Consider the following 12,657-nt stretch of genomic DNA (forward strand, 5'->3'; position numbering starts at 1 on the left):
AGTCATGTAAAGGTGCACCCAAAATGTTGGGGGAAAGTAGAAATTCACACATGCATGTCTATGCAAATCAATGAGGAACATTTAGATGAACTGAACATAGTTATTGCTAGCTTGACAATAGCTGCATTCCCATGTGCAGTTATCTAGGATAGTTCAAAGAAATTTGTGGGAGGAGCTAAAAAAAATATGGGAGGGTGGAGGTGGATTATCAAGGTATGATATATTACATCATTAGAATCACTAAGATTAAACCGGATTGACAAACCCCATCTTTATTTGTCACAAACACCATTTGGCATGCACACACCTGCACGGCAGCCAGTACACACATGCTTTGTCCTCCGCATTTGACCCATCCTGGCTCGTCCCCAATGATCAGGCCAGGAGCGGTGGGCAGCTGCAGTGGAGCGCACGGGGACCAACTTCTTCCAACCGCCACTGGTCAGACGATGATCTTCTGCATGTTTTTAGTGGGGGGTTATATACGGAGGAACCCCAGGGAGCACAGGGAGAACATGCAAACTCCAGACAGAAAGGCCCTTTTGTCGAGATGGTCCACCTGGGTGGTGGGCACTGGGGACATGGGGGGAGCGCACCCTCAGCCCCCACAGCATCCCAGGCGGGAATCGAACCCAGGACCCTCTGGCTGTGAGGCGACAGCGCTACCACTGCGCCACCGTGCGTGCCCCCCAAATACAACGCCTCGCACGGGATTCGAACCGCCGATCTCCCACATTCAAACGCATGTTGTTATGGCTCGATATTACAAAAAAGTTGCTATTTTATATAAAAGTAACTATTTACTATATATGAGAGAAGCACTTGAGGGGGGAATGTGTTGTTATATGGATAATTCATATGTAGGTAGATACTGTATATTCTGCATGGTTATGACCTGAATATATCAAATGATATTAGTGGACTTGCTGAGGCAATATGGCCGCATGTATGCATCACCCACTTGTGTTGCGATCCCCCTGGCAGAAAGGATCATCTCCATATGGCTTTGTCAGGAGTTTGAGAGAGAGCAACATCTTATTCAATTGTATTCCCTCTTCCCTCGCAACCATTGCATCAACCATACAGCTGCAACATATGGACCCTCATGAATTTGTGCCACTCTTGTCTGAGCAACTCTTCAAAGTATTCATGCTGAGGCCCAAACTGAGTAAATATAATATACTAGGCTAGCCCAGTCTCATTAACATTACATTTATAGTTGTGCATACAACTGTTGTGGAAATCTTACTTTAGTACATGTTCAACAGCTGTACTTTGGTACAAATCTAAGAATGTCTCATGTCTAACGAATGTTCAGATTCAGAATGAGCATCACATGTCATCTCTGTTCCATCACCTGTACCATGCCTCTGTATCAGCGCTAACCTAACAGTTCTGATGTCAACACATAAAAGACTGTTACAATCTCTTCCTGTAATGTTGGCATCTACCAGAAACAGGCCCATGGACAATTTTGAGTCCAGAGCCACGGTTTAGAACACAGGGAAAAGAGTGTGTGTTCTATGGGCATGGTGCTGTTGACTTGGAGTTGTCCTGCAGTAACAGACAGGCATCGATCTGTAATCTGACTGCCCTGCTCAGCCCATAACTCAATACTCCACATAGCTGCATACTAATAGAGTATGTAGACAGCCAGACTCAGTGCAAGATGTTAATTGACTCATTACCTCTGCCTCAACCCGACAGTGGGAAAAATAGTGTGTGTGTGTGTGTGTGTGTGTGTGTGTGTGTGTGTGTGTGTGTGTGTGTGTGTGTGTGTGCGCGTGCGTGCGTGCGTGCGTGCGTGCGTGCGTGCGTGTGCCTGGGCGCGTATGTTTATTTTGACTGATGTGTGTCTGTCCTCGCAGTATTTGGTGTGTCTCCTCACACTACACATGGGCCACTGCTCCTGGAAGATCATCACGCTCACAATGTTCACATGACGTTACTGCATTGATTGATTCACACCAACATTCATTTAGGCAACTCTCCTACGTTTGACTATAGGCTTATTCAAAGCTACTACAGTTGTGCTATTCCCAGATTTCTTTATTCTAATTATTTCATTTGTTTATTTATTATTCTCTCCAAAACATTGGATTCTTAACTACTTCTACATAGAGTATGTAAAGCTAGAAACACCGCACCAACTTTAAATGGTATTTTAGGGCAGTGGTTCTCAAAGTGTCTAGTTATTTTCCTTTAGTTTTAGTTAACAAATTATTGCTTTGTAGTTTGTGCTGTCTAGTTATTTTCCCTTAGTTTTAGTTAATAAATTATTGTTTTAATACTTTGGTGAATGACCCCCCTCCCCTCATTTGTTACGTCCTTGAGCCGGTGTCGGTGCAATTTCGGCTCGCCTACCAGGTCGTCTCGGCCACGCATTGGGATTGGCGGTATGTCGGGTACATGGGATTAACGTGGGCAAAATGGCCGACAGCTTTAGATTAGCTAACGAGCTACGCTACTGATGTTATCAGACATGATAGACATAAAAAATGTGAATCATACAAACATTCAATGATCATGATTGAATGATGAAGTGTTACATGACCATTTCTCATAAACACGAGCCTTACTTTTTGCAAATAAATGTTATGAGAGTTTAACGTCATCTGTAGCTGTCGACTCCGAGCCGAGCATATCCGGTAGGGCGAGCCGATCCTGTACCGACACCGGCTGTGCTGAATGGCACAGAGTGAATAGTGAAGTCTAGTGCACAGATTGTAGACGCTTGTAAAGGTGCAGAAGATTGTCGGCTGCTTTCAGCTAGCCCATACTGTACATTTTCTCCAGGAAGCGTAACTTTTCTGGTTAAACATGTGACTCCCATCCGATCGCCACCCCCCCCCCCCCCCCTCTGTGCTTTCCTCTCAGATGGACTCTAATTGTATTAAAGTAACACGGACTTAGGGACGGACTAACACGGACTAAGACGGCGGCAGCGGTCACCCGAGAGCCTCGATGTGCCTGTTAATACTGTACATAATGCTACTGTACCCTGCTGAGACGGGGGCAGATGGAGTGAGGATAAAATAGCAATGAGGGAGGGGGGGGGGAGGGGGGTGAGAGAGACACAGGAGAGAGTGAAGGTGGTGAAAGAGAGGGAGGAAGACACAGGAGAGAGTGAAGGTGGTGAAAGAGAGGGAGGAAGACACAGGAGAGAGTGAAGGTGGTGAAAGAGAGGGAGGAAGACAGGAGAGAGTGAAGGTGGTGAAAGAGAGGGAGGAAGACACAGGAGAGAGTGAAGGTGGTGAAAGAGAGGGAGGAAGACACAGGAGAGAGTGAAGGTGGTGAAAGAGAGGGAGGAAGACACAGGACAGGAGAGAGTGAAGGTGGTGAAAGAGAGGGAGGAAGACACAGGAGAGAGTGAAGGTGGTGAAAGAGAGGGAGGAAGACACAGGAGAGAGTGAAGGTGGTGAAAGAGAGGGAGGAAGACACAGGAGAGAGTGAAGGTGGTGAAAGAGAGGGAGGAAGACACAGGAGAGAGTGAAGGTGGTGAAAGAGAGGGCGGAAGACACAGGAGAGAGTGAAGGTGGTGAAAGAGAGGGAGGAAGACGAGAGAGTGAAGGTGGTGAAAGAGAGGGAGGAAGACACAGGAGAGAGTGAAGGTGGTGAAAGAGAGGGAGGAAGACACAGGAGAGAGTGAAGGTGGTGAAAGAGAGGGAGGAAGACAGGAGAGAGTGAAGGTGGTGAAAGAGAGGGAGGAAGACACAGGAGAGAGTGAAGGTGGTGAAAGAGAGGGAGAAAGACAGGAGAGAGTGAAGGTGGTGAAAGAGAGGGAGGAAGACACAGGAGAGAGTGAAGGTGGTGAAAGAGAGGGAGAAAGACAGGAGAGAGTGAAGGTGGTGAAAGAGAGGGAGGAAGACAGGAGAGAGTGAAAGATGGGGGAGGAGAATGCAAGAGAGTGATGGAGACACACAGTGAGACATAGGCAAGTTTGATAGATAGATAGATCAGGGCGGAAGGGTAACTGTTCCCTCTCCCCCAGCTTTTACACCATCAAATATTCAGCCGTATGGATTTGAGTCCATTCATTATTAAACATCTGGACTGGCTGTCTGTATCCTGTGCTGTAGTCTGGTCACAGACTGCCCACTGCTTCTATAGACTACTGTAGAGTACCGCAGGGATGACGTGTTTTTGTAGGCTTATCCAGAAGTCCCTTCACTTCCTGGTTCCTACTTGTAAATGTCAATGGGATTTTTGTATGGGAATTTCGGTTAAATGCATGAAATAAGGTCTGTGGTTAACACGTTTATGAAACGGCGAACTTTGTGTTCAGCAAGATAACCTTCACCAATGAGGACCACTTTTATGACTTTTGATGTTGTTTTCTGGGGGAAAACACATTTACGCTTCAAAAACTATAAAAGTGGTCTTCATTGGTGAAGATGATCTTGTTGAACACAAAGTATAATAAATTTTGTTCACCACAGACCTTATTTCAAGCATTTAACCAAAATCCCCATACAAAAATCCCTTGACTTTTACACGTAGGAACCGGAAGTGCTAACAACCAGGTCTTCCGGAGTCATTCCTGCGGCACTCTATAGCAGATGGACAGCAGTAGGGCACACACACAAACACACATGCAAGCAACTCAGAAACGATCAATTAATCATTACACTCACCTACCACCACAGCGACCCGCGGGTTCAATTCCCGGCAGGGGTACTTCTGGCTTGGTCAGATGTTCCTACAGACACAATTGGCTGCCTCTGCGGGTGGGAAGCCGGTGGGGTATTACTGCCTCCTCTGGTCGGTCGGGGCGCCTCTTCGTGGGGGAGGGGAACTGGGGGGAAATATCATGATCCTCCCATGCGCTACGTCCTGCCGGTGAAACTCCTTGCTGTCGGGTGAAAAGAAGGAGGCTGGTGACTGCACATGTGCTAGCTCTCCCCAGATCGGCAGAGGGGGTGGAGCAACGAGCAGGACAGCAGGGGGAATTGGCCAAGTACAATTGGGGAGAAAATGGGAGAAAAATCTGAAAAACAACAACAACAATTATTCATCTCCTCACGCAGATGACAGCAATGACATGGATTGGTTGGTGTCTGAAAATAAGCGTGACACTTCTCAGGTCTTTCTCCCTTTTGTGTCCAAAATGTTTTAATGGCTTACTGTAACAAAAGCCTTTGTACTTTGCCCACACAGCCATTCAGTCACAGTCACTGTCTGTGGAAAGAATGGCAAACAATAAAGGTAAAATAGAACACTGTAAAAAAACTGATCAGCCCAAATCCAGCAACAATAATTGATTGTCTGTCTGTCTGCCTCTCTCTGCAGGTGGCTGACCTACCTGCTCCTCCTCATCCTGGACCTGATCATCTGCCTGCTGGCCTGTCTGGGCCTGGCCAAGCAGTCTCGCTGGCTGCTCACCACGTAAGTTGAACACACACCGTGTTAACACTGAGTTGTCGGCAGGAAGAGGAGCCATTTCTTTGTTTGTTTGTTTACAAGAGAGGAGGCGCTCTGTCCCAGTTTGATGATGTGTTGATCTCCATAATAATATATGCACAGCAGGAAGGAGAGGCAGAGAGAGAGAGAGAGATGAGGAACGATGAGTGACTTGAGGTATGGATTGTGTAAGACGGGCTGCAGCTCAACATCACGCAGATGCTCCAAATATCTTGGACATATCAGTGTCTGTCACTGTTGCCTGGAGAACAAGCTGCAGGTGGGACCTCTACAACCAAACGCCCTCTCAACCACCTTGATATCCTGATGAACATTATTTTTCTGTGCAGCGGTCCGTGCTGTTCTGTCAGTGTCACTATATAGTAGTAGTATAGTTATAATAGAAGATGACATCAAAGGGAATGAGATGAGAGGAGTTGGAGTGTAGACAGTGGGGGTTTGAGGCTTGATTTGAATCTGTTCCCATGGGAAAGTGCCTGCGAGCAGAAAACGGGCAGCTGATGACTGGATCGTGCTCCTACACAAACACACTGCTCTTCCAGCGCCATTGTATTTCACTGTTTGCCCTTTTCGCAGTGACACCAAATTGAACTTGCAGTGTTGCCGTCTCAATAGCCTCGCTCTGCAAATGTGATTGAAGAGGCGGTGGAGAGATGGGAGTATTTCATCTTACCCACACTAGAACTTCCCGAGGATTGTTGTTAGTGCAACTTAACACTTGACCTGCTTTAAACGCCTTGCGTAACCAACATGAATTACAAGTGCAATATAGCTCCTGAGCCTTGTATGGCATGCCGTGAATTATAAAAAAAAAAAATTTGATTTCATTTTTTGCCTTTTCAAAGGAAACGAGGAAGCACTGAAATAAATGTGAATGAAAGCTAACCCTGTCATGAAAGAAACAGCCCCGACGGATGATAGCAAAGATAATTACACGCGCGCTGCATACTGTACATCCACACATACCGTGCCTCCTCTTTCATCTCCTCTTTTGACAGTAACATTATCTATTTTCAAACAGTTCGCCTTTTTTATGTTTGAGTTTACGTATTTTCCTTTTGATGAAGTCTATTAGACTGTTATGTTTACTGTTTTTTTCACTTTATGTATTGTTTTAACTGTTTGAAATAAATCGTTTCAATCAATCAATCAATCAAACTGTACCAACCACCGGAATGTGAATGTGAAGTTTATTATATATTCTTTTTCACCCTTGCAAGGGGTTAGAAATCCACCCGGGCCTCCGTTCAGCCAGGCGAGCGTCACCCTTGTCTCTCTCAATTAGCCCAGCACCACTTCACCCCCCCACACACACACACACACACACACACACACACACACACACTTCTCCCCCCGGACCCCCACCCACCCATTATACACACACAGTGTCAGAGTGAGGATGCTCCCTTCCACTACAGTGGAAGTTGTGGGAGGCATTTGGGAACGGAAGTTCTGGATGGCTAACTCTTCCTGGTGCTTACAATGGGCTTGCTCTGTGTTTGCATGACACACAGTAATAGCTCAGACTGGGCAAATGTAGAATGTCTTTGTGTGTGTGTGTGTGTGTGTGTGTGTGTGTGTGTGTGTGTGTGTGTGTGTGTGTGTGTGTGTGTGTGTGTGCGCGCGTGTGCGAGAGACCAACATACAGAGGAAAGTAGCCTACAGAATAGCCTGCATACTTTCCAGTGTTTGTTGTTGTTGTTGTTGTGGTTGTGGTTGTGGTTGTTTACCTTTATTTATACAGGGGGAGTCTCACTGGGAACAATACTCTCTTTTTCAGGCTCGCCCTGTTCACATTCACACACACACTCACACCTGGAAGCTGACCAGTGCAACCACAGTCTCATCTGCTGGCCATTGAGCAGCTCCACTGGAGCGGTTGGGGTTAAGGGCCTTGCTCAAGGGCACCTCAGTGCTGGTAATGAGGGAGGAACAAGCACTGCTTTTTCACTTTCCACACCCAGATTTATCTTGCCGGTCCCAGGGATTGAACCGACGACCTTCTGGCCACAAGCTTCCTTCTCTAACCTTTAGGCCACCACTGTTCCTAAGTGCCTTAAAGTTTTGTGGATTTAAAAATAAACAAGGCTTTAAAGGTTTTTGAAAATGAACGCATGGCTGTGAGGGCAACAGTTTTAAAATGAATGATTTCCCCTTGATTTCATAACTTAACAAGATGAGTAAAACGGATGAGGCCTCTGATAATTTTGACCAATGTTGTGTCTTACCCCAAAACATGCCAATTTGGAGTCCTTGTACTTGACCTAGAAACTTCCTGGAAAGTCCTTGAATTTGATGTCCAAGCAAGAGTGGGAATTCACTTTCCTCTCATCAGTTTGAGACCACTGTAGTTAAAGGATCAAACAGAGCAAAACAGAGAGAGAAGGTAAACACTGCCCATGTGCTTATATTACCGAGATTATTAATGATACAAAATGGGTTGATTATCGGTAAAGCGATCCTTTAAGAAGGGAGGTGAAAGTCCACAGACAGAAGACAACATGCTGTGAGTTCTCTCATACTGAAGGGCAAACATTGCATGGTACAGTCAATTTTGTGTTCTGCACATACTCTACACAATCATCATAGAATACAAGCAGACTTGAAATCAGCCAACACTTCAGTGACTTTATCTGCAGTTTTGTATATTCACTATCGTATAAAAATAGTTTGTAGGTCATCATTCTACATCATTTCTTTATAGACTGGACACAGCAGCATGTTATGGTAAAAGAGTTTTCTTTCAGCAGAGGAGAAAATCCACTCCCTAAATTGATTTAATTTGAAGTGACTTGACCTCATCCTTGGTGAGAGCATTTGTTAGCTCATCATTTTCCCCGCTTTTTAGCCTCGCCTACTTATTCACTTAATGTGCTTTGCATCAGATCTGATCCTGCTACCCTGTGCAGCTCAGTGAGTCCTCTTTGCCCACCAGAGCACAAAACTGAATCAAGTCCCGCTCTGGTCGGGTGGGACGCGACCTGCCGGGTCGGGTGGGACACGACCTCGACCTGCCGGGGTCGGGTGGGACGTGACCTGCCGGGTCGGGTGGGACACGACCTGGACCTGCCGGGTCAGGTGGGACATGACCTGCCGGGTCAGGTGGGACATGACCTGCCGGGTCAGGTGGGACATGACCTGGACCTGCCGGGGTCAGGTGGGACATGACCTGCCGGGTCAGGTGGGACGTGACCTGCCGGGTCAGGTGGGACATGACCTGGACCTGCCGGGTCGGGTGGGACGTGACCTGCCGGGTCAGGTGGGACATGACCTGGACCTGCCGGGTCAGGTGGGACATGACCTGCCGGGTCAGGTGGGACATGACCTGCCGGGTCAGGTGGGACGTAGTCTCTTAAAACAGACTGTCTTATCTACATCCGGCAGATGCAGCTATATACAGTCTGTACTTCGTGGGGGAGAATCATGCACCAAACGGAAGAGGAAGTTGAAAGGCGGGACTTCCGCTCATTCGTCCAATCAGAATTTAACATTAGCTAACTAGCTGTATACTGCTGTAGCTATCGTTAGCTAATTAGTAAGACGAACGATAAGCTCAGTAACGTTAGCAACTTACCTCATCACTTTCGTTTAACTCTGGAATAAGTGCACGTCTTGCACAAGGTTCCTCCAAGCCGCGGATACATCGTTTACGTCTATCAGGGTCTTCTTTCACCGGTTTCGTCGGCGTAGCTTCCATGGTAATTCTAAAGCACTGCTAGCATTAGCAACCTGCATCGGTTTAAGTTTCCGGGGGGAACATATTTTTCGTGGACACGCGTGTCGTGATTGGTCAGATTCCGTCGAACTTCCTTCCGGTCTGAAGGTTTTTTTCACTACTTCCTTGTGCATGTTCTGGGGGTCTAACGTACAGACGGTATGGCGAGAGCATTTGAAAATTGCGGAAGCCAACTCGTCTGTTCTAAGAGACTAGGTGGGACGTGACCTGCCGGGTCAGGTGGGACATGACCTGGACCTGCCGGGTCAGGTGGGACATGACCTGCCGGGTCAGGTGGGACATGACCTGCCGGGTCAGGTGGGACGTGACCTGCCGGGTCAGGTGGGACATGACCTGGACCTGCCGGGTCAGGTGGGACGTGACCTGCCGGGTCAGGTGGGACATGACCTGCCGGGTCAGGTGGGACATGACCTGCCGGGTCAGGTGGGACATGACCTGGACCTGCCGGGTCAGGTGGGACATGACCTGCCGGGTCAGGTGGGACATGACCTGCCGGGTCAGGTGGGACGTGACCTGCCGGGTCAGGTGGGACATGACCTGGACCTGCCGGGTCGGGTGGGACGTGACCTGCCGGGTCAGGTGGGACATGACCTGCCGGGTCAGGTGGGACATGACCTGCCGGGTCAGGTGGGACGTGACCTGCCGGGTCAGGTGGGACATGACCTGGACCTGCCGGGTCGGGTGGGACGTGACCTGCCGGGTCAGGTGGGACATGACCTGGACCTGCCGGGTCAGGTGGGACATGACCTGCCGGGTCAGGTGGGACGTGACCTGCCGGGTCAGGTGGGACATGACCTGCCGGGTCGGGTGGGACGTGACCTGCCGGGTCAGGTGGGACGTGACCTGCCGGGTCGGGTGGGACGCGTCCTGCCCGGTCGGGTGGGACGCGTCCTGCCCGGTCGGGTGGGAGGCGACCTGCCCGGTCGGGTGGGACGCAACCTGCCCGGTTTATTTATTTGTTTGTTTGAAAGTTAGTCACCATTCACTTCAATTGTTTAGTAGAATGCTGTAACTCTGTTTCCCTGGAAAACTCCACGACTGTTTTGTGGACTAAAAAACTTCACCCGACCTTCCATCGGTACGGAGGTGAGTTGTAGATATTGACTGAATTTTCATTTTTGGGTGAACTTGTCCTTTAAGCATTGATGCAGGTGAATTGCACACACACATGCATGCAAAGCAAGTACACCAGTCTATTGGTCTGCTCAATCAGAACAGGTTAACTTTTTGAACTGCTTGCCTTCTGTAATTCTGTGGATTAGTTCTGGATGTCTTGTCTTTGTCTGTTGTGTCTTTCATGTGTAACTTTCATGTCTTTATGTTTTTCATGTGTAACTTCTTGAACGGAGAATGCCATTGGATGCAAAACAAATTTCAGCCTGCTGACAATAAAGTTGTATCGTATCGTATCGTATCGTACATTTCACAAATTGGTGCAGACGTGAGCCGATTTGCATTTCGAGCAGCTGGCCTATGTCGGTGTGCAGGGACACATTCAGGTGGAGATTATTCATTTAGACCACATTACTGAGGACCCAGACAGACAGTAGAGCATCTTCTGCAGCTGTACCTCTCTTTAATTTTAATCAGGACTATGACTCTCCAAGGCCTTGGTCTCTTTTGATCTCTGTATCTGTAGACAGAGGGCTCTGCTGTACCAGAGAGAGGAGGAGAGTTGGCAAGAGTGAAAAACAATGAAAAGGTGGGAGGCAGAGAGAAGGGGAAAGCGAGGGCCGCAGGGACATAGAGAGAGCGAGGACGAGGGAGATGGGGTAAGGAGAGAGGTGGTGCCTGCCGGTGTGTACAATGTTGGAAGCTCATGATCTCCTCAGCCTGTTGTGAATTGGATTAGCCGGGGAGCTGGACGTGTGGGTTAGCCGGGGAGCTGGACGTGTGTTGATGGATGAACAGGCTGCTTCTAGGCCTGGGATGCACATGGAGAAATAATATCTCCATGTTCTAAACCACTGGTGACAAGGAGGAGCGTCTGGAAAGGGCCACGCTGGTCAAGTCAGCAGGAGCTTATTGGATTCTGTTGCATATTATTCCACCTAACGAGAGCTGATCTATGATTGGATCAGTGTTCATCATCTCTTAATGGATATTGATCTTCTTGTATTTACATATGATACACACATAGGATACACACAGACAGGCAGGTCACCACAACCCCTTCCCACCCCCCACCCCCCCACACACACATGTTCACATGTCCCTGATCTAATTTCCTGATACTATGAGATCATCAGTAGTAAGGCAAGGATGGAGAGGGAGCTCGCTGTGCAAGATAACTACATTTCTGCAGACACATGGGTGCAGGCCGGCAGGGGGCACCCTCCACCCAGATGGACTGTTATCAAATGTAGGACAAACGGAGTCACGCTATTTTGTTTTCCACAGAGGAAACAGTTATGAAAATCATTTCATTTGCATCACTGTATTCCCACTGTAGGATGCCGATAAGAATATTAAACTCCACAATATTCTATTTTTTTTTTGATTGTCCACTCATTGGATGTCTGTACAGTATGTATGTAGCCTAGGTTTTGTTCTGCATCCTAAGCTCAAATGTATGTTTCTCATTTATTAAATAAAATAAATAAATAAAAATAAATCTGTATACTCGCCCAGCTTCCTAATGGGGTGATTTAATAGGGGAGTGGTATCCCCTTAATAAATACAGATGATTGTATTGATAGTATTCTGTTACATCACCACACAGCCATCTTGGTAGGAAAATAACAGGTGATTGTAATCAATTAACAGGTGATTACAATCAAATGACACAAACAGCCAATGAGCTGTGTGTATTGTAGCACCATATTGGTAGGAAGATGCTTGTGACATCATATACTATGAATTGGTTCTAATGTAGATTTTAGGAAAATGTGTGTTAAATTTGACGCATGGCCAACTGTACCTACTCCAATCATCATGACTTCCAGATCTACTCAGAGAATGTATATAATAGACTGGACCTCTTAAGCTGTTACTTAATCTACATCTTGATTCAACAAATGAACATGGGTTTAACTCCAGCCTTGGTTTTGCTCTGTGCCCCTGCAGGATGATGGTGTTTGGAGTGCTGACCCTGATCCTGAGCTGGGCTTCGCTGGGAGCTGACCTGGCCACCGCTGTGGTGAGTGACCCCCCCCCCCCGCGTGACTAACTGTCTGACCCACTAGTCTGCAAATCACTTCTTATCATGCCTGACAATCAGGACAAACTGCTGTAGGGATCGTGAGTGCTTAAACTACACGCATTGTACTTTCAAACTGTCGCTGGAGAATGTAGAATGTGTGTGCAGAAGATATACTGTACTACAGCGTGTGTGTGTGTGTGTGTGTGTGGGGGGGGGTTGTACCGTTGCCAGAGCAATCACATTAGCTAAAGCTTTTACCCGCATAAATCCTTCGGGACAAATTAGCACTTTTCTTTGCTCTTAATGCATAAACATAAGATACAGATACAAGCTGCACCAACATGGGCTCACTTTTCAT

At 47.5% G+C, this 12,657-nt stretch overlaps 1 protein-coding gene across 1 annotated transcript in view; it reads left to right on the top strand.

Moving 5' to 3' along the window:
• Nucleotides 1–12,657, top strand: part of ttyh2 (tweety family member 2) — a gene marked incomplete at both ends in the record, with an annotated part of 84,600 nt that overhangs the window by 55,591 nt on the left and 16,352 nt on the right. Inside the window, 2 exons of the mRNA XM_083634518.1 lie at nucleotides 5,290–5,385; nucleotides 12,224–12,296. Coding sequence (XP_083490644.1) covers nucleotides 5,290–5,385; nucleotides 12,224–12,296 — 169 coding nt within the window. The remainder of the gene's footprint in view (nucleotides 1–5,289; nucleotides 5,386–12,223; nucleotides 12,297–12,657) is intronic.

Source organism: Poromitra crassiceps (genome assembly GCF_964638095.1).
Source record: "Poromitra crassiceps genome assembly, chromosome: 4".
Lineage (NCBI taxonomy): Eukaryota > Metazoa > Chordata > Actinopteri > Beryciformes > Melamphaidae > Poromitra > Poromitra crassiceps.